Here is a 22,946-nt window from a genome sequence, read left to right as displayed (position 1 = left end):
TTTTATGGCTTTTTATACATTGTAGGCAATTTTGTTTCCTCAGTCTATTCGGATTTAGTGCCCATGAGACTGCACTTTATTACATTTCATTATACTGTTATATTTTGTATAATTTTTTCATTTTGCCTTTTTGGAACTGATGACTCATTGTTTGAGCACTTTGTACTACTAGGTAGTGGGATTGTTCACCATTTATTTATTTTCACCAATAAGTATTAGCTGAGTTACCACATATGTGCTAGTATGATACTAGCCCTTTTGCACTGAGATTTTTCTTCTAATAAGTATTTGCTGAGTTACCACATATGTGCTAGTATGATACTAGCCCTTTTGCACTGAGAACTTTTTCTTTTGTTTCAGTATTTACAATATTTTTCATGTGCTAGTATGATACTAGCCCTAATGCTTATTATACTTTTTTAAATAATTTTTTTTTATTTTTACTCACCTCTCTTACATTTGAGCTAGCCCCTTCCCCTTCCTCTTCCTCTTCCCCCCTTCCCCTTTTTATCACAGCGCAATCACCACTCACTTTATTAATACCACTTTTGTCTGTTTGGATCAGATATTTAGGTGTGGCAGCAGTGCCCCTTAGCATAGGTATTTCTGAAAGCGCAGGAGTTTCTTCATTATTTATCTAATGCTTATACTAGACCTCCAAAGATTATCCCAGTATATTGGAATGTTTAGCGATAATTTGAATATTGGCCTGGTAGTCTTTGCACAAACTTTGAGGTTCCCTGATGCTGGGGGTGACATATCTGGCGACAAGCTTGGGCGGCGTCTGTCTCAAAGTTGCAATGTATTACATGTAAATATTTATGGCTTTTGTGTCTACTCCTTTTTCTTGCATTGTTATTGGTTACTAGTAACAAAATAGTTTTACGGACATGATTGTAAATCAATATTTTGTATCCTGCAGGGTGGTATTATATGCCCGAGGAAGAGATTGTTTTGGATAAAGCTCGAAACGCGTTGAGTACCCTGAGGCTAAAAACCCTGCAGTCAGAGGAATACAATTGTGTGGTTTTGAAAACCAGCAACTAGGAATACCACAATGTATAATGAACATGGTTGAATATCTAATCGTGTAAACTCATTCATTTACATTGTTTATATTGCCTTTGAATGTTTTGGATTAGTCTGAAATTATTTTATCAAAAAAATATTCATGAATGCTTTTTAAATGATGAGAAATAAAAAAGTAATGTTTTAACTTTTATTTATTTGTATGGTTGCTTTTAAAATCCCACCTCAGAGTTCAAAATGTGTATATCATGTATGATTAAGGATGATGGCAACCACACCCTCAGTCACACACACTTCACAGACTAGGAACATTACCATTTCTTGCTAGGCATCTTCTCCTTTAGAGCCCAACTCCAGTGAAAAAAAATAGCTTTAGATAGAGTGAGGAAGGTTTACAAAATTGCTCTGACACCTAATAGACAGGAAGTGGATGTTTTTCCCCAAATTCCTGTTCTTTTAAATGGGGCAGAATGATGTAGACAATGATGGCAATAAAAAGCTGCTAGATGAGATTTTGCGGTCTCTTCAACAGGTCTCCCTCTCACAGATTGACTCAGATATTCATCCTGGCACAGGGTATACAGAACCTTCAAGTTTTGAAATACTATTGGTCTGAGTGATAACCCCTGCTGTGACAGGTGTGGACATCCTGCAGGATCCCTTATCCATCTTTTGTGGGGCTGTCCCACAGAAGGGGTCCAGAAGGGTTTCGCAACATGGGCGGCAGCGCTGAATGGGGGATCCCAACCAGCCAGCATTGGAGAACCATGTGACACCCTTCTGGGATAGAGCCCGCTGGGCACAGATGTGGAATATCTTTTGTTTCTAGTAAGTGTTTTTAACCACTTGCCAACCACCCGCTGCAGTTATACTGTGGCAAGGTGGCTTGGCTGTGCGAATCGCCATACCGCTAAGGGTATTCGTGCACTAACTTCTGTGGGCGCGCTCACACGCCCCCTGATTGGCCAGTGGCTGAGTCAATCAGCGGGTCCCGCGGACTCGATATCCGCCGGCCGCCCATGATCATTCCACGCAGAGACAGAACAGGGATCTGTCGAAATAAACAAGGCAGGTCTCCGTTCTGACAGGGGACTACACTAAGATCTTGTCTTCCTGCTATGCAAGAAGACGGATCTCTGTGTTATCCCAGGCAGCCCATCACTCATACAGTTAGTAAACACACCCAGGGAACACAGTTAACCCTTTGATCGCCTCTGATGTTAACCCCTTCCCTAGCAGTTTCACTAGTACAATGTCAGTGCATATTTTTAGCACTGATCACTGTAATAATGTTACTGGTTCCCCAAAAAAAGTTCCAGAAATGTAAATTAGATGTCTGATCTGCCCATCGCAATGTCGCAGTCCCACTAAAAATCACTGGATCGCCACCATTATCAGTAAAATTTTTTAAAATAAATAAAAAGGACATAAATCTATCCCCTTTTTTGCAGACCCTATAACTTTTGCACAAACCAATCAATATACACCTATTGTTTTTTTTTTACCAAAAATATGTAGAATAACCTTTGGCCTAAATTGATGAAGAAATTAGATTTACATTATTTATTGGGTATGTTTTATAGCAGAAAATAAAAAATATTGTTATTTTTCAAAATGTACGTTTTATTTTTGTTTATAGCGCAAAAAATAAAAACCACAAATACCACCAGAAGAAAGCTCTATTTGTGGGAAACAAAGGACATCAATGTAATTTGGTTACAGCGTCGCATGACCGCACAATTGTCAGCTAAAGTAATGCAGTGCCGTATCGCAAAAAAAGGGCCTGGTCATTAAGCGGGTAAAACCTCCCAGGGCTGAAGTGGTTAATCTGTTTGAGGCAATAAATATCCTGATGCTACTGCACTTAGAAGCACCTTCAGTTTGTGTTTTGTCCTTACCAGAGAGAGTTGCTTCCATATTTTTGGAGTGTTGTTGAAGCGTTTTTCCAGGACCATCTGCCCGTTCTCTCTCCATATTGTGGTTCAGTGCTTGTTGGTTAGTTCTCCCAGAGAGACCTATATCTACTAGCCTAGGTGAGAATACTTGTCCACTCTATGCAAAACTAAAAATATATTTTGGCTGCAGTCGATTCCCTACACCAGTGTCCTTGTTACATACTATCTTATATAACCAAGTGTAGTGCTAAAAAATGAGAAAGAAAATATTGCTATACCACATATAATAGCAAAATGAATTGTGAAAAGATAGTGTTTTGTATACTTTGTGAACATTCATACATATAGAACACTTATGTTATAAAGCCTTAGGGTCACCAAAAGTGATAACAGGATGTAAAAATGGCAATAAAGTCCAAAACTGAATGTGCAGATACGGTGAACATAAATTTCGCAATGGTGATAAATTCCAAAACATATACTCGTGAGAGATTTCTGTATGTAATCCAACATGTGCTGACAGACCCTTGTGCGAAACCGCCACCTAGGATGACTGGAGGCTTACCAGAAAGTTGGGACCCACCTAGCATACGCTATATGGGTCAAACAGGCTTGGATTGCTCACTGGCAATGAAGGTAGGGAACCAAGGGCTGGTGAATGGTGAAGTTGTAACGTTGCTATCCCAAAGAGGTCTTCTTCATATGGAAGCTCGGACACCAACGGACATTACCCACATGTAATGAAGAAGGGGCTCATAGCGTAATTCCGTAAACCATAAAAAATTCATTAAAAGGAAAAACACTTACATTTCAGAATAAAAAGCGCTTGCAAGTAAAATGGCGGCAGTGGAGTCCTCCCGATGCGTTTCGTCATACAAGACTTCGTCCTCCCGACGCATTTCGTCATACAAGACTTCGTCTGCCCAGACGAAGTCTTGTATGACGAAACGCGTCGGGAGGACTCCACTGCCGCCATTTTACTTGCAAGCGCTTTTTATTCTGAAATGTAAGTGTTTTTCCTTTTAATAAATTTTTTATGGTTTACGGAATTACGCTATGAGCCCCTTCTTCATTACATGTGGGTAATGTCCGTTGGTGTCCGAGCTTCCATATGAAGAAGACCTCTTTGGGATAGCAACGTTACAACTTCACCATTCACCAGCCCTTGGTTCCCTACCTTCATTGCCAGTGAGCAATCCAAGCCTGTTTGACCCATATAGCGTATGCTAGGTGGGTCCCAACTTTCTGGTAAGCCTCCAGTCATCCTAGGTGGCGGTTTCGCACAAGGGTCTGTCAGCACATGTTGGATTACATACAGAAATCTCTCACGAGTATATGTTTTGGAATTTATCACCATTGCGAAATTTATGTTCACCGTATCTGCATATTCAGTTTTGGACTTTATTGCCATTTTTACATCCTGTTATCACTTTTGGTGACCCTAAGGCTTTATAACATAAGTGTTCTATATGTATGAATGTTCACAAAGTATACAAAACACTATCTTTTCACAATTCATTTTGCTATTATATGTGGTATAGCAATATTTTCTTTCTCATTTTTTAGCGCTACACTTGGTTATATATGATTTATTACAAATTTTCTATTTGTTGTGTTAGCTGCTTACATCTATGAGTTTTTTGGAGTAAGCGCATGGTTTATAGGTTTTTTATGCACCTTGTTACATACTAGGTGATGAAGCCATCTTGATTTTAGGTCAGTAGGTGAGAGGAGAACCTTTTTAGGTAAGTGTTGTCTGACACAGGTTTCTAATGACATAACCCGAAATCAGATTAGAACAACCCCAGTGCATGCGATTGTGTGCGTTCTCTGTAAATTGCTGCAGAACACATAACAGTAATACAACATCTGAGCATCACTTACTCACCTTACTCTCCTGTACATTGTGGCCCAGAGAAAACAGCACAAAGGGATTAGGCGTGCTGCCAATCTTCTTTCCTGACTGTGGACAGAACCGAACAGCATATAGTAAAACATATTTGGTCCACAATATTTTTTTTACTGACACTTGTTACAAAATCAACAGCACACGTACCAAAATAAAATAAAATCTTCCCACATTATTAAGTGAGGAACACTACAGAGTGCTTCTTGGGAGCATAAAATTAAACATATTACTGTTCGCCATAGGAACACAACAAATTAAAGTAAATTAAACATTAGCAAGCTCATGCATGTTAACACTGGGAAAAATATTATATGATGCAGAAATTAAAATGTACAGAGCATAAAGGGGCAAAATTGTACATTTCATGAAAAGAAAATATGGAAGTAAATAAGGCGGAGAAAAAAAAAAAAAGATTAGGGAAGTTCCTGTTTTAAGTGACACTGTCTCACTGTAAAGCTACTTTCACATGGGGCGGATCCGCTCAGCGGACTTTGCCAGCTCAGCGGAAGATCGTTCCGTTGATCCCCGCTGAGCCGACGGATGACAGGTCCATCTCTGCTCACTGTGCAGGGACGGACCTGTCAGAGCCCCGCTCTCCTCTATGGGAGGTCAGACGAAAACGGATCCGCCTGTCCGCTTTCATCCGATCCGATGGACACATGGCGAACGTATTGCCATACGTCTGTTTTGAGTGGATCTTATCAGATGGTAGGCGGGTGTCAGGGGACACATATCCGCTGACATCCGCCTGCTCATACAAGTCAATGGGTGGCCCGCTCGGATCCGCCTGAAACACGGACAAGCGGATCCAAGCGGGCCTATCGTGTGAAAGGGGCCTAAAGAAGCTAAGTCACGTTATCCTCTACAGGACTGTCTATTTTTAAGAGCACATTCTACAGCGACTGTGATCGGGGGGGCTAGATCAGTGTTAAAAACACACAACTGGGAAATTTAACTATCGAAGTCAAAGGGCACCAAGAGCCTCATTTCACAAGTGAGAGCAACTGAAAAAGATACAAAACCAGATCTAGACTAGACTGTGTTCTGTTGAGGTTAATTTACTAAAGAAGCAGTGGCAATTACTGCTAGTAATTAAGGTGAACCCGTGTTGACTTTGAATACCCAATCATGTGTGAAAGAGATTTTTATAGGATTTTTACTAAAGCATGATTGGGTGGTTAAACATCTGTGAACACAGGTTCATTAGGGTCTGCGGACATTTACTATGCAAAGCAAATCGTTTCTACGCCTTTAGCAAATAAACCCTATTGTCTTGCCCTGTTATATATGCAGCGATAATAGTAAAATTTTTGCACAGAGCCAATATTTTCTTTGTCTTTGTAGTTACCTGACTGCTCGATTATTAAAAAAAGTTTCAGTTTTCTTAATGTGTTCCCCAAGGGAAAAAGTGCATGTAGTACTTTGTCCTTTCTTCCTATGTGCTGGCTAAAGCTAGCTGTGTAGTTGGACAGGCCACCCCTCCTACCTCCGCAGTCGTCCAAAAACGCAGCTAGCAAAGGACACGGCAGCTTTGACTGATGGCACTTTTCACCATCTTCAAGCACTTACCCATGATAAGCATCTCACGAGGAATGCAGGGTGACTTGTCAGCTAAAATGTTGCAGGCAAGTGGGTAAGTGCTTAGAGATGGAGAAAAGTAATGTCTATCAAAACAGTCATCTCCTTGCTAGCTGCATTGTCGGACAGCCATGGAGGGTGTAGGGGTGCCCTGTCCAACCTCACAGTTAGCCTTAGACAGCACATAAGAAGATAGGACAAAGTACTGCATATACTTTGCTCCCTGGTGAACACAACACTTAAAAAAAAGAAGCGAGAGGACTTCTTTAATGTGCATTTGATATTTGTTGCTATAAAGCAAAGGAGACTAGTAGAAAGGTAGGTGCGGCCTTTTGAGGTTTTTACTGATGAAGCTTAGAGTGGTCCTCATGTATGAAGTATATAGCTATAGAATGATCTACATTTTTAAATTGTGCCAAATAATCAGTCTCTCTCCTAAGCATTCTGTTCTACCAACAGGTAAAAGACAAGAAGGCTGGTTGCTAGGGAAGAAATAGATATTATTCTTCAGTTAAACACTTTACACAAGAGGACCAAAGTGCTTTGGAAGCGTGGTGTTCAGCCCTGTCCATTCAATTTGTATGCAACAATGGCAGTGCCAGGAGGTTTATTTTAAAGGAAGGCTTGGCGTCAGTCACACTGTTGTCACTCAAGTGTGCAGGGCAGCAAGTATAGATAGACGCCAATGGATCAGCAGAGACGGGAAATGTAATATCACATTTAAAAATAAAATCAATAACAAAATGTGCGTGACGGTCAGCGGTATGCATGGTTGGCAGTTTATTTTGACTGTTATTAAATTTTGATTTAAAAAAAAGCACAGTTTTCAACCACAGAAAACACACAACGTGAAATGCATGTAGTTATGGCAGCTTTTGTTCTAATTAATGTGGGCTAAGTTTACCTTTGTTCACCTTTTTATTTTTATTTTTCTGAATCCTGGCTCACCTATGTACCAATATAGCATCAATGTACTTATTTTGCAAAAATAAAACAGCTTTCCATTAATTCTACACAGGTTTACCTCACTCTCTTTGTAGCTGTTTACAAACACGGCTCGATTACTTCTGCCTTACTTCCTGGTCAGACTTTAGGTCATGACACAGGAAGGAGTTGACCAGCCGAGGGTGGATGATGCAAGGTGTGTGCTAATGAGGTCAGCCGGTCAACTCCTTCCTGTGTCATGACCTAAAGTCTGACCAGGAAATAAGGCAGAAGTAATCAAGCAGTGTTTTTAAACCACTATGAAGAGAGTTAGGTAAGCAGGTGTAGAATTAATGGAAAGCCATTTTTATTTTTGCAAAATAAGTACATTAATTCTATATTGGTACATAGGGGAGCAGGAATTTAGCAAAAAAAAAAAAAGAAGGTAAACTTAGCCTTTCAATCTTCATATTCAAATGGGATGTTCACTTTCACTTTCCTTATCCAAGTGTTATTGTTAATCTATTTGTATTTTTGTATATTCTAAAGTCGATTTCTAACAAAAAAAATATATAAAATAAAAAAATTAAAAAAGTGAAATGGCTGCAACTTACGTGATATATAGGGGTTGATTTACTACAGGGTAAAAGACAGTGCACTCTGCAAATGCAGTTGCTCCAGGGCATAGTAAATGAGCAGAGGCTCTGCTGACTTCCATTATCCAATCATGTGCAAACAAAAAATTATGTTTTTTTAAAAAAAAAAAATTTATTTCCCTTGCACATGATTGGGTACTCTTTGCAAAGTGAGGTTTTACCTCATTTACTAAGCTCTGAAACAACAGCACTTGTAGAGGGCAAATGCACTATGCAAATTGCACAGTCTATTTGCCTTTAGTAAATCAACTACATAGTGTGGATTTGGTGGAGGGGCCATTGCGAGATCTCTAGTTACATCTCTTTGAAGGGAATTATGAAAGAAATCTTCCGCAGGATCTGACCTCCTAACCATGCCATTGTGACGTACAAACAGAGGTGATCAAGACTCAAATAAGGCTGAAACGCCATATTTCCCACATAGATTAAATATTCATAACCAGAACAAACAAGGACAGATCTACCATTCTCACCCTTTTACTCTATAACCTCATGCCTACTTTAATAGGGCTGCTTTTCATGTCCAAAGTGCAGCTCTCAGGAAAATGTAGTATACAAGACCGTTGTGCAGATATAAGAAATAATCTGTGTATCTGTCCACTAATCCTGGACAAAATGACAACACTGCGGCATACAGTTGTGAAGGAAGCACTGGTCTCTGTAGCAATTTTCTTACACAATGCCATATTGCAGTGAACACGCAAAAAGGGAAAATAATGACATTCTTCACTGATCAACACGGGCCAAAGTACATTATGTTTCAATGCACATAAATCGATATACAGATAATCCTCGTTTAACGACTTGCCTGTTTAACGACCACTCGGACTTACGACCAGCTCTCCCCACCCGAACGACCAGCTATACATCATTGTATTGTACAGTACAGTACAGAATTTCCATTTGTGTTCTGTACTTATGCAAATTAAAACAATGTTATTGAGCTGGAGATTTGTGTTTAGACCTTTTTTTTCACAATACAGTACAGTACAGTAGTTAAGAATGCTTAAAATATTGATTACTTGTGGCTCCTCGTTTAATAACCAATTTGTTCAATGACCTGGTCGTTGAAACGGAACCTGGTTGTTAAGTGAGAAGTACCTGTACTGTATTGTGCATATTGGCTGCTTCCCTGCATGCAGGTGACTGGCACACTTTAAAATATAAACTGTCATGTTGAGGCAGTCTGTACAAGCCAAGCCAATCTTGTGCGTTCTTTTATTTCTGTCATACATAAGCTGTTGGATTCCAGGTTTAGACTCTGATAGATTAAACTGTGATGGTTACCTTTTTAGCTTTGTCAACGGTAGACTTCTTCATACCATCCTGGTTAATTTCTAATGGATTATTCTTATAATGGGGAAAAATGAACACACGTAGGGTTAATAAACCATGCTATGAGGGTGCTCTTGCAGGTTAACCACAGGAAGGGACAAGAACAACAGGTATAACACCACGAGACACAACAAAGACAGCAGGAGAGATGGTGTCCAACAAATGCAAATTAAAGAGAGAAGAGGACATCACTGTAATGTGCAACAGAGGAAAAAATAATCTTAAAAAAAAAGAAATTAGAAATTAGTGACACATTGCCATGTTACAAGGGCATATGTACAAGGTAAGTGCCATATATGTAACTCGAAAGTTATTAAGTATATCTAAACTAATGTAGAACGTGAATTGGATGGAGAGAAGCCCTATAGTAAACCTGTGGACCAGGCTATGGACATTCAAATAACATATTCTTAGGAAGCAGCAAATGAGTTTAAAACAAGCCCTCACTGACCTACTAGCTTCAGGTACTAAGAAGCAATTCATCCCTCAAGCTCATAGCAGAGGCACTGAAGTTATGCAAGTTGGGTCCCTCAGCAGCTCAGCTCACCCTGCTCCCACTCCCACAGCAACTGTTCTGTTTATATTACACCTTCGAAAGTCAGAAGGCTGCAAATCACTGTGGGAGGGGGGAGCAGGGGGAGTTACAAAGAATGGCTTCTAATGTGCAATATGAGGATGCCCACAGTGCCTACTGCTACAAAGGTCCATGAGAGTTTCCATTTAAAATGCATTTACTGCTTATTAGGATTATTTGATTACTTGAAAGTCCATATCCTGTCCACAGATTCACTTTGGAGTGCCGGTTCACACCAGAATGCAGTCTGGGAAAGGCACGTTATGTGTGAGTTTCCCGCACTGCAGATGAACAAGCTGCCCCTTCGATCTACATGGGGGTGCCAATGTATTGACAATGGTACCCAAAAGGCAGATCGCAAACACAGTGCACCTGCAAGCAACAAAACACATGGTACCACAGTACCATGTGGTTTGCTGCAGTGTATTCTGAAAAAGTAGTCCAAGCAGTACTTTTTCTGCATGGTGCAATCAGATAAGTATGATGGGTAAATTTGTTAAGAGTTATAAACACATGGAATTTCTGTCAATGCAAGTATACTATGTAAAAACACTCTAAGGCCCCTTTCACATGAGGCGGACTCCGTTTCTACGGAGTCCGCCTCGGTCCGCCGGCTCAGCGGGAGATCTGTCCGTTGATCTCCGCTGAGCCGGCGGATGACAGGTCCTTCTCTGCTCACTGAGCGGGGAGGGGCTTGTCAGGCGCCGCTGCCGCCTATGGAGGGATCGGACGAAAACGGACAGCGTGTCCGTTTTCGTCAGATCTCACCCGATCCGCCAGCGACGGATCTGGACGTAGAGCCATCCGTCTGCTTTTAGCGGATCGGACGGGGTCGGATGTCAGCGGACATGTCTCTGCTAACATCCGACGCTCCATAGGCTAACATGGATCGCCCGTTCAGGTCCGCCGTCAAAACTGACAGGCGGACCTGAACGGTCCGATCGTGTGAAAGGGGCCTAATGGCAAAGAGCTAATGCTGAATGTTTGCACAAAAATTAGAGTAGTGCTAATGTTTTCAAAAACGTTATTTTTTTTTATAAATAAAACTGTCCATGTACACCAAAAACTCTGGACAAAGTCTCACTGTGAAACACCAACACAAGTTGTGCTCTCACCTTGCATTTATGACCCCCACATATAATGTCAGGTCATAAATAGTGTGTCCCCTCTTTAAATGCAATCCTCAGCACCTTCATTCATCCCCCACTGTGAGGGGTGTCAGGTCCCTTTAAATCCAATCCTATATCATCCAACAGGCTGTCTTTATCTTCCGTTCCTTCCGGTTATGATGTTAGAACAAAGATAAAAAGCTACAAAAGTGCTTAACCTTATAAAGAACCCTTTTATTTAAACCCATTCTTCATACATTGCACTCGCATTTAAAAGTCCGTTAACACACTACTAAATGGCAGCTCAAAGACAACTCCTGGCGTTTCAATTGGCTATTCAGATGCCACACTTCCGGATTCTGCACACTGCATGCTGATGTCATTCAAAGGCTCCACTCCTAACGCATTTCGTCACCAGGACACAACTTTACCCTGGGTGATGAGGCCAGAGCCTTTGGGTGACATCAGCACACAGGGTACAAAACCTGGGAGCATGGTGTTTGAATAGCTGGTCAGGAACACCGGCAGCTGTCTTTGAGCGGTCATTTACTAGTACATTAATACACTTTAACTGTGAGTGAAATGTATAAAGAGTGGGTTTTAAAAAAAAAAAAGATTTTTCATAAGGCTAAGCACTATATAGAATTTGTCTTTGTTCTAACAGCATAACCTGGAGGAACGGAGGATAAAGGCAGCCTGTTGGATGGAGGGTTGGATTTAAAGGGACCTGACGCCCCTTTAGAGGTAGAGGAAAAAAGGCGCTGAAGCATAGAGGATCCCAATTAAAGCGTTTGCAAGGCAGCTTTCTCCTTCAAACTCTTTCTAAACCACTACAAAATGGAAGATCATTTTTTTATTGCAGAAGTTCTAGCACAAAGCTGGCAAATCAGAGGCCAGCTGAGAAATTTGACCAGCTGACCTAGTTGAAGTGCCAAGTCAGCCCACCATTGGCATCCAAAAAAGAATGAAGTATCAGAATGGGCTCCACTGAAAATTAATCACATCTTAGCTCACAAAACAAAAATTTAATAAGCTGCAGCTTATCAGTATTTAGATGTGGTAGATGCATTTGTTTTCTTTTTTGTTCAATTTTTTCAACCAGCGATCATGCCGGTAACACACTTCCTGTCCGAGGGTAACAATGCTCCGTCATCTTACTGTTTTTTTTTTTTGCGAAAGCAGCTGTGACCTTAAAGCGGAGTTCCACACATTTTTTATTTTATTAAATGTCAGCAGCTACAAAAAGTGTAGCTGCTGACTTTTAATAAACAGAAACTCACCTGTCCCTTGGTCCTCGCTCCTCTCAACCGGTCGCCATCATAGCAACTGTGGGCACCCGGCCCTGACAGCTTTTGGCTTCACATCCGGGCGAGCACTGCGCCTGCGTGAGTCACGCTGCGCTCTGCTAGTGGCCAGGCAATCTTCTGGGACCTGTGATGTGTCCCAGAAGATTGCAGAGAGGGAGCGGCCAGCTAGGGGGAGAGAGGAGCCGCCGCCCAGGCGGCCAAGAGCAGGAAGAAGAACAGGAAGTCCCACTCTAAGCTAGGTACCCACTCCCCCGCAAAAAAATGGCATGCCAAATGTGGAATGTCAGGGGGCGAGGAGTGCTTAAAGCAGAAGTTCCACTTTTGGGTGGAACTCCGCTTTAAGCTGCTCCCCTGCTTTGGAATACAAACACATCCTCCACTGCAAAACAGAGAGGAGTGTTTTGTAGGTCACAGAAAAGAACTGGGAAAGCGGATAACATAAAAATTTCAGTTCAGTGCACAGGAACTTACATGCACATTGGGTTTCTGGCAGGATCAACAAGTATTTTTTTGTACTTGCAAAAAAGCAATTAGCCTTAAAAACAGAAAACAAATGCAGCCACCATATCGAAGGATGGTAAGCCACGATATATTACATCATTGTTCTTGGTTTCAGATACACTTGAAAAAGAAAAAAAAAAATGCATGTCAAATTGATGGACTTCTTTTATATTAGCTGTGAATGCACTTTAACCTGCAGGACAATTGTTACCAACATACTGTAGGCTGGAGAACGAAGTCTAAGGCTGACGTGGCTTTATATTACAAGCTGCTATTTACTGGGATTACCATTGTTTGATTCACAGTCATTTCTAAATGGTGTTGGAACTAGTGTTGATGACATGCTGAAAAACATGCACTGTAGCCACACATGCATGTCTATTGCAGCACTCAGCAGCCGTCACCCAGAAACTCACAAATAAAGTTCTATACAGAGAAGAAGTGTTTTCACAAAAGATCAGTCCAGAAGCTCTCCGCTCTTTTAAGTAGCCACAACCCAAGTTCCCCTCGTAGATACTCTTGGAAGGCAAGAATGAAGCAATGAAGCAAAGAATGACCAAAGCAAAGTAAAAACAAAATGACAAAAGAAAATGATAAATTATAAAATAAGCATGTGAGCAAACATACAATACATGTAACGTGGAAATTCTGACAATAACAATGAATTTAGCAGACCAGGAACAAATGATATAATGTAAAGCTCTGGAAAAATAGATTGTTCTCAAGTGAAAAATTTGTGAGCGTAATAAATGAAAAATAAGTAAAGGAAAATGAATCAAACATGAATGACAGCCAATGATGCATAATGCAGAGGAAATAGAAGATCAGTTGAAAATCAAACAAAAATGATGGTAATCTGTTTTTCCACCTCATGCTTCACAGATACTGTAATATGTGAGGCCTTGAGGCTACCTGTGAGCAGCATGCAAAGCAACTATCCATAGGCTTGTGTATTCATCTTACAAAAACTATTCTACCTTCATCAAAAATTAAAGAACCCTTTTTGAAAGGTGAAGAGACTTCTGGGTAAATGCCATTTTTATCCAGCAGCTGTGTTAGTGCAAGCCCCACCCACTTTTACCCAGAACCCTCTTTGCCATTTAAAGAGAATTATTTGCTTGCATTTCAAAAACAGCTCTGCTAAACTCATACGTGTCTGCATGAATCCTCCACTATGGGCCTGTTTTTTTCTTTTGTCATTACTTATGATAAGAAAGCAATATGTATTTTTTTTTTGGTAATCATCCTGTTTTGCAAAATATATTTATTTTCTATGGAATCTTTAAACACTTTTATAAACACAATTCATTAAAGTGTACTTTAAAAAAAAATGTATTTGAAAGACGATAAAAAATAAAATAAAGACTGTTTGGGGATTCTAAAGTAATTTTCTAGCAAAAAATACAGATTTAAACTTTTAAACAAAAGGAGTTTGCAAAACATCCTGTGTGCATGAGGCCTAAATCTTGAAGTGGTTAAAGTGGTTAAAAGTCTCCCTAACTGTATTTATTACTTCAATGAAGTCACTTCTGTGGCATACATTAAGATTACCAGAACCTCAGTAGGCTAAAACATAACTCTTCATGGGTTAGTGTTCTTGTTCTACAAATGTTGTGTGATGCTTACATGAATTATACTCTATGCTTTTGGAATAAATGGCATTTACCAAACCATGTTTTTTTTTTTAACTTTGACGAGGCTTATTTACAAATATGCAATACTAGGAGACTCTCTACATGTCCCCAGTCCTTAAAACCAGATTCAACTATTACTCTGACAGCCTTCTCTGTACATGATTCCAGACAAATTGTCATCAACAGAGTATGGGGACTATTTAGAAGAGAGACACTAAGATGAGCCGCTTAGTAAAATGGCACTGACAGTTTAGTGAACAATGAATATAACAAATTTATATACATCTCAAGAATAGTAAATGTGGTCTCTGAGAACAGTCTGTTAAATTCCTTAAAAAGATCAGACAGTAAAACATGTGCCTTAAGCGAGTTGAGAGATATGTCACTGGGGAGAAGAGAATACCATTGCTAAGGCCAATAGCAATCCAAGTCACTTACAGGCAGATTTCTAGCAGAATCCAGGTACAGGATGAGCAGAGCAGCAGAGAGACCATCATCTGCTTGATCCTTATCGGCCTTAATGCTTGCCAGAACCTGCAGAAAATACAGAAATGGGAGAGCCTTGGTTACACAAATGTAGACTCTTGTTTGATATCTGTAAACCACAACAACTAAGATTTGAAATGACAAAATTATACTAGAGTCTACACCATGAACATACATCAAACACTATTGCAATAGCACTACAGCCGTGGCCAAAAGTTTTGAGAATGTCTGCTGCTTCAGTGTTTTTAGATCTTTTTGTCAGATGTTGACCACAAGTTCTCAAAGGGATTAAGGTCTGGGGAGTTTCCTAGTCATGGACCCAAAATGTTGAAGTTTAGTTCCCCCAAGCCACTTAGGTATCACTTTTGCATTACAGCAAGGTGCTCCATCATGCTGGAAAAGGCATTGTTCATCAACAAACTGTTCTTGGATGGTTGGAAGAAGTTACTCTCGGAGGATGTTTTTGTACCATCTTTATTCATGGCTGTGTTCTTAGGCAAAATTGTGAGTTAGCCACTCCCTTGGCTGAGAAGCAACCCCAATGAATGGTCTCAGGATGCTTTACTGTTGACATGACACAGGACTGATGGTAGCACTCACCTTTTCTTCTCCGGACAAGGTTTTTTCTGGATGCCCCAAACAATCGGAAAGGGGTTCATCAGAGAAAATGACTTTACCCCAGTCCTCAGCAGTCCAATCTCTGTACCTTTTGGAGAATATCAGTCTGTCCCTGATATTTTCCCTGGAGAGAAGTGGCTTCTTTGCTGCCCTTCTTGACACCAGGCCATCCTCCAAAAGTATTCGTCCCACTGTGCGTGCAGATGTACTCACACCTGCCTGCAGCCATTCCTGAGCAAGCTCTGCACTGGTGGTGCCCCCATCCCACAGCTGAATCAACTGTAGGAGACGATCCTGGCACTTGCTGGACTTTCTTGGGTGCCCTGAAGCCTTCTTCACAAATGCAGTGGAAATGTTTTTTTTATGGGATTACGTTTATTTTCATGGCAAAGAGGGACTTTGCAATTAATTGCATTTCATCCGATCACTCTTCATAACATTCAGGAGTATATGCAAATTGCCATGATAAAAACTGAGACAGCAGACTTGTGAAAATTAATGATTGTGTCAATCTCAAAACATTTGGCCACGGCTGTACATTTGATGACACTGATTGACCTTGAGAATACAAGGTAGTGCCGCACTTTCTTGGTTTGAATAAGCTTTTGGTGTGGAAACACATATCAGAGCCTGGCAGCTACCTACACTTGAGAATATAATGTAATGTAATTCACTTGTGGTTTAGGCATAGTAGCGTGGTGGTGTCTAACTCTTTAACTATCCTACAGAGAAACAGATGGCAATAAAAACCTGACAGAGGTTTTACAAACAAAAAGTTTTGGCTAGAGTTGGACCTTTTGACCAATAAATATATTTTTTGAGCTTTTTCTTTTTACAAACTAGGGACAGTGAGGTAACCAGACTATACTTCCCAACTGCAGTAGAGAAAGTTAGCTCACCTGTGTAGTCTGGCAGGTAAAATAGTTCACATATATTGTACTTCAACGGCTTGCCTTAAGTTCAACTTAAATGTTTATGGCAGAGAGGAAGTGGCTAAGCTATTAAGCACAAATGTAATTAGACGGAGCAATATTTCACAATGGAGGTATGGAAGAGCTGTACACAGGGGCCGAATATCGGGTGGCATTGGCGGGTTTAATAGACAATGGGCAACATTTGGCCCATTTGTGGCAGCTGGTCCGACAGAACCGGTGTGTGTGTTCTAGTGGGTGGAGGGGGGCCTTCCCCATATTGGAACACAATAGCTCAGTGGGGGGAGATCGCTGTATTAACATTGCACAGTTAGTATTGCGGCTCCGCACAAGCCCTTCAGTTTTTTCCGTTCAGCCCGCTGGGTTGAAAAAAACAAAAAACTACTAGTGTGTACTAGGCTTTATTCTAAAATGAATACCAAAAGGTATAGAATGAATAAACTCTAAAAATAGCTATTTTGTGGTAAACGGTATAAAAAAAAAAAAAAAAAGATCATAATCTGCATCAAAATAATAATGATTAAAAAGAACCTAAAGTATATGATCATGTGACAGGCAGACTAACTTTCAAAAAAGTTCCTTTTTGTTAAAGAAGAATCAACAAATCAGAGATAACTGTAGAACCATGCACTTGTGTGTATTATAGATATGTATACATATGTTTTGCTATTTCATACATCAGTGGGTACATACCTTGTCCAGGTTCTCTGTGGAGGACTTTAGGGAAAGCCACTCGAGTTTTAGGTGAAGTTTCCCAGATGTAGCTTCATCCAGACCGAACCACTAAAAGAATATATCACATTTATATTATATAGTTTTCAAGCAGGGCTCTCCCAGGTGGCTTTGGCAATAGTGACCGACTCAGCAACCATCCAACTCCTTGCTGCAAACATTGCAGAGCGAGAGCAAAAACCTAGCTTTAAGGTACGCTTTGTCCATTTAAAAAGTGGATATCCACTAGAGATGCACACCCCCCCCCCCATTTGGATCTGGAGATTTCTTGCTTACGTCTACACACTGTCATCTAGGATAAGTCATGTGCTCTCCCATACCCATTCACAAGGACTCCAGCAGTGCAGAGAGGCAGTCGAGGAGCATGTCTGGATAAGCATATACAGCGAAACCTCGGATTGCGAGTAATGCGGTTTACAAGAGTTTCGCAATACGAGCTAGTTTTTTAAATTGTGACTCGATTTGCGAGCGTTGTCTCGCAAGATCAGCAGGATTCAATCTGCTGGGGTGTGCAGTACCGCATTTGGCCAGAGGTGGGGGGGGGGGCGCCGGTGACGCTAGGAGACACTCCGTTTGCCGAGTGTCTCCGGAGCCCCCGCACCTCTGGCCACATGCAGTACTGCATACAACGGCGCCATTGCACCTCTGGCCACATACTGTACTGCATACACCAGGAGTCACTGTGGAACAAATTACCTGAGTTCCCACTGATTCCTATGGGGAAACTGGCTTTCATATACGAGTACTTTGGATTACAAGTATGCTTCTGGAACAGATTATGCTCATAATCCAAGGTACTACTGTAAGCTGAAGTGGGCTGGGCTATGTGCAGTCACTTTGCTCTAAACAGACAAAATTAAGAAGATAAACAATACACAATGATAGATATGACCTACCTCATCTACTACTCTCTCCTTTTCCACTTCCTCCAAGTCAATCATCAGACTAAAAGAAATCAAAAAGCATAGAATTACTACATGGAAATATTTGAAAACTTTCATCACAATATAACATTTTCTAACAAATCATTACCCCCACATGTCTTTATTGTGGATCTGGACTTTTATTTTTTATTTCTAGTAAAATGTTGCTCTATATACGATAGAATGTTTATATTGGTAATTGAGCTTTTAAAGTCAACCTGTCCAAAAATGTTCCTACTCTAAAAGCAGTGCTGAGTACAGGCCTGCAAGTTAGTATTTACATTGATCCCTGTGGAGCCCAATGAATCCCATTCTGTACACAGGGCCTAAACTTCATTCAAAGTTAAGGTTCTGCTTCCCACCTCGTGGATCTAAAGTATAAGTACTGTCATTTAACTATGGAGCGCCAGACTCTGCTGCAAACTGAGGCCCTGGCACTTGACAATAGAATGTTGGTGACTAAGTTTAGTGCCAGGAGGGAATAGGGATTAATTCTGACTTGGAGAAAAGTTGAGGTTCTGTGTATACCCTGAGCTTAGTACAGCTTGATTTTGCATATACACCCCCCCCCCCCCCGCTGATTTTAATCCATCATTAAAGAATGACTGTTGCCAAGACAATAGCGATCCTGCAGATTTTACTGCAATATAGCACTGTGTATGTCTATCTGGGTAAGAAGTAAGGCAAAATATGAGAAGCACCCTGAGCACTCTAATGCTGATGACTAGGACAATCAACAAGCACAGGTATAGAGAGGAGACTGCAATAGCAAAATATAGTAGCTGTAATCAACAGAGTATTACCTGCCCAGGAAATCATCCTTGTCCGTGTCTTCATCAAAGAGCTCAATCTCCAACATTTCGCCAGGATGTTCATATATTAATGCCTGTGCACAAATAGCAGACATTGGAGAAATATATTACAGGTGTCATGCTATGGAAATAATATGAGCGTTTAACCATGTACAGTTAGCTTGTGCGAAAAAACAAAACAAAAAAACAGCTACAGCCAGTGTGTCATTTTATGTGGATTCTCTATTTAATGAAATGTGAGTTGCAGCAATGCCTGTAGTGAAGGTACAATTTAAAATGTTCACTAATTAGTTTCCTACAGTGGCAGGTAAGTTTCTGAGATCCACTTCACACCACTGTGCTGCAGTAACAGGAACATTGGAGCCATATGGTTTCATTGTGCAATGAGGTGCATTGTAATGTGCTGTTACAGAAAATACATGCATTTTTTTTGGAAAGGGGGTAAAACTTCCAGAGCTGAAGTGGTTAATGGACTTTTAGTATATGGAAGTGCTGCTTGCTTTTGGTTTATTTTATGTGTGATGAGTGTTTAAGTAGCTGCATGATGCTAATTAAATGTTTTTTTCCCCATTGGGCGCAGCATCACAATTGTTTATATTCTATCAATTGTGTTCCATATTTTTAGCACACGGGCATTTGCACGTATAAATTGTGAACATGTACTCTATAAGTTATTTAAGAGAAATAAAAAGAATTTTCATTACCTCATACACTTCATTCCATTTGGGGTTCAGGTTCTCCTTAATGACTTTGCTCTGGAAAACCTGATTGCCAATCCTTATAATGCCATATGGGTCAGACTTTCCTTTGATCAGTCCTTTCATGTATGTGTCTTTCCACATCAGATCCTGCGCTTCTATAAAATAGATCCTAAGCACTCCCTGTTTAAAGAGGAAAGAAACATCCAGTGTTGAGCACATTCATTTCAAATGTCTGACAAAACAAATCCGAATGCAGACGTATCTCCATCACTATAGCCTCCCTAATTTCCAATCCACATGCAAAGTAATTCTTTATTCTAAATGATATTTTTCTGGGCAAAAATCTTTTTCTTCTCATATGCCCACAAATGAATGCCGAGTGAAACACAAAGGTGGTCACCATCACTTCTGAAAATGCTAGATGCCTGGCTGTCATCCTGATCCTCTGGCTTGAAAGCTGTTTGAACCATTGAGCAAATATGCAGCTCGTGTACCGGGTCTCAAAGTACCGGCCAGGATACTGATACATTTCCTGGTAAGTCGCGCAGGTATAACTTATATAACGGCCGCCTGCTTACGATGTTTTTTTTTTTCTTCCTGGTGGACTCGGAAAAAGTCGGGGCTAGCTGACGTCAGTGACGTCACGTGACATCCGTTGCTGTTGCTTGGGAGTTGTAGTCCATGGCTGTGAGCTCAAGCTCCCTGCACCCGGTGGGTGGAGTCTGGAGAGCAGCGAGCACAGCCAGCCTAGGGAGAGGAGACAAACTACAACTCCCAGTAGGATCTTCTTGGACACCATCGTGGCTTAGTCTGACTCACTGGCTTGGCGTACAAGGAGGAGGACCTGTCCTGCTGAGCCTGAGCTGGCAGCTGCCATCGGTCCATCACTGAGGTCACGGTGAGAGACCCTCACATCCCCCGCTGCCCCCCACATGATCACCCCATCTATCTCCCCCCTATACACCTCATTTACCCTGCCCCAGTGCCCATCCAGTAACCTCAAAATAGCCCTCAACACTGGGAGCTGCCCAAGTGCCCATGGCCTGTGGATCCTGCTGGGAGCTGGCTGCGGACCTGTAGGTCCTGCTGGCTGCTGACCTGTGGGTCCTGTTGGCTTCTGCAGAGCAAACACTTCCAAGCATCTGGCAACACCGCCAAGCAACCTGTGGGTTCTGCTGGCCGCTGACCTGTGGGGTCCTGATGGCCGCTAACCTGTGGGGTGCTGATGGCCGCTAACCTGTGGGGTCCTGATGGCCGCTAACCTGTGGGGTCCTGATGGCCGCTAACCTGTGGGGTCCTGATGGCCGCTAACCTGTGGGGTCCTGATGGCCGCTAACCTGTGGGGTCCTGATGGCCGCTAACCTGTGGGGTCCTGATGGCCGCTAACCTGTGGGGTCCTGATGGCCGCTAACCTGTGGGGTCCTGATGGCCGCTAACCTGTGGGGTCCTGATGGCCGCTAACCTGTGGGGTCCTGATGGCCGCTAACCTGTGGGGTCCTGATGGCCGCTAACCTGTGGGGTCCTGATGGCCGCTAACCTGTGGGGTCCTGATGGCCGCTAACCTGTGGGGTCCTGATGGCCGCTAACCTGTGGGGTCCTGCTGGCTACTAACCTGTGGGATCCTGCTGGCCCCTGTCCAGTGACCTGTGGGTCCTGCTGGCCATGGTCTTCAGGCAACTCCCAGCAGGACCCACAAGCTGGCCGCTGACCTGTGGGTCCTGCTGGCCGCTGACCTGTGGGTCCTGCTGGCTTCTGCAGAGCAAACACTGCCAAGCATCTGGAAGTAAGCAGTGACTGGTAGCAAGCAGTAACTACCACTGTATATACTAGTTTATTGTGGTTTTTGAAGTTTGAAAGTTTATACCACTTGTACCTACAGGTAAGTCTATAATAAGGATTACCTGTAGGTACTGTAAATATCTCATAAACTTGAAGTTTAGAAGATATTCACTATATACGCTGCTGCTGACGTCATTGGCTCATGCGCACTGAAGAAATGGCCCGCTCATGCATTATACTGCGGCAGGGCAGCTCTATTACGAGAATCGCTGTACCGGTATGGTGCTTCGTGTAATAGATAAAGCGAGGGCATGCGCGCCAGAGCCGATGCGCAATGTGCGCCGGCCACCCGCAATCGCTCCACAGAGAGGCAGAACGTGAATCTGCCAATGTAAACAAAGCAGATCCCCGTTTGACAGTGAAGTACAGTGTGATCGTCTGTTCCAAGTGATTAGGAACAGTGATCTCTCTCTACTCCCAGTGAGCACAGCCCCCACACAGTTAGAAACACCTCCCGAGGACACACTTAACCCCTTGATTGCCCCTAGTGTTAACCCCTTCCCTGCCAGTGTAATTTATACAGTAATCAATGCATCATTTTTATAGCACTGATCGCTGTATAAATGTCACCGGTCCCAAAAAAAGTGTCAAGAGTGTCCAATCTGTCCTCTGCAGTCCCGCTAAAAATTGCTGATCACCGCCATTACTTGTTAAAAAATAAATAAAAATGCCATAAATCTATCCCCTAATTTGTAGACGCTAGAAACTTTTGCGCAAACCAATCAATATACCCTTATTGCGTTTTTCTTTTACCCAAAAAATATGTAAAAGAATACATATTGGCCTAAACTGATGAAGAAATTAGTTTTTTTACATTTTTTTAGGATATTTATTATAGCAAAAAGTAAAAAATGTTTTTTTCCAAAATTGTCGGCATTTTTTGTTTATAAAAACCGAAGAAGTGATCTAATACCACCAAAAAGAAAGCTCTATTTGTGGGGAAAAAAGGACGTCAACTTTGTTTGGGTACAAAGTTGCACGACCGCACAATTGTCAGTTAAAGCGACGCAGTGCCGTATTGCAAAAAATGGCCTGGTCAAGAAGTGGGTAAATCCTTCCGGGGCTGAAGTAGTTAAAGTAAAACATATGTGGCCTTTCCTCATCCCTTCGTCAATGCATTTGACTGATGTAATAATGCACAGGAATCTCCTGTAGGACAAAAACATTCCACATCTGACTTTGAAATGACTCACCTTAGGTATTGGGAAGCGTAGCTGTGAAAGCTGGATGTCACTCACTAGAGGAACAGTAATACGATTGGGAAGAACCAGATAGTTGGAAATAATATCCAATATTATGGTATCAGATACACCACTGCCAAAGAAGGAACATTTTGATTAAGGTTAATAAATTAGTAAAATTAGTAAACACATAATAGTATATTATGAATGCCTAATAATACCACTAATGTAAAAATTATGTTTTGCCTACAGATTAACTGCTGACTACAAA

General features: G+C 41.5%; 1 protein-coding gene across 2 annotated transcripts in view; it reads right to left on the bottom strand.

Annotated features, from left to right (window-relative positions):
* ESYT2 (extended synaptotagmin 2) overlaps positions 1 to 22,946 on the bottom strand; it is a 220,161-nt gene that overhangs the window by 36,693 nt on the left and 160,522 nt on the right. The window contains exons 8-15 of one of the 2 annotated variants that reach the window (XM_073629929.1): positions 22,688 to 22,808; positions 19,659 to 19,835; positions 18,946 to 19,028; positions 18,116 to 18,164; positions 17,181 to 17,270; positions 14,890 to 14,985; positions 9,279 to 9,341; positions 4,813 to 4,887 (exon numbers count right to left, since the gene is read on the bottom strand). In XM_073629929.1, the coding sequence (XP_073486030.1) occupies positions 4,813 to 4,887; positions 9,279 to 9,341; positions 14,890 to 14,985; positions 17,181 to 17,270; positions 18,116 to 18,164; positions 18,946 to 19,028; positions 19,659 to 19,835; positions 22,688 to 22,808 (754 nt within the window). The remainder of the gene's footprint in view (positions 1 to 4,812; positions 4,888 to 9,278; positions 9,342 to 14,889; positions 14,986 to 17,180; positions 17,271 to 18,115; positions 18,165 to 18,945; positions 19,029 to 19,658; positions 19,836 to 22,687; positions 22,809 to 22,946) is intronic. The other variant, XM_073629930.1, reaches the window with a different exon arrangement.

Source organism: Aquarana catesbeiana, linkage group LG05 (genome assembly GCF_042186555.1).
Source record: "Aquarana catesbeiana isolate 2022-GZ linkage group LG05, ASM4218655v1, whole genome shotgun sequence".
In the NCBI taxonomy this organism is placed as follows: Eukaryota; Metazoa; Chordata; class Amphibia; order Anura; family Ranidae; genus Aquarana; species Aquarana catesbeiana.
This window is presented reverse-complemented; position numbering and strand designations above follow the sequence as displayed.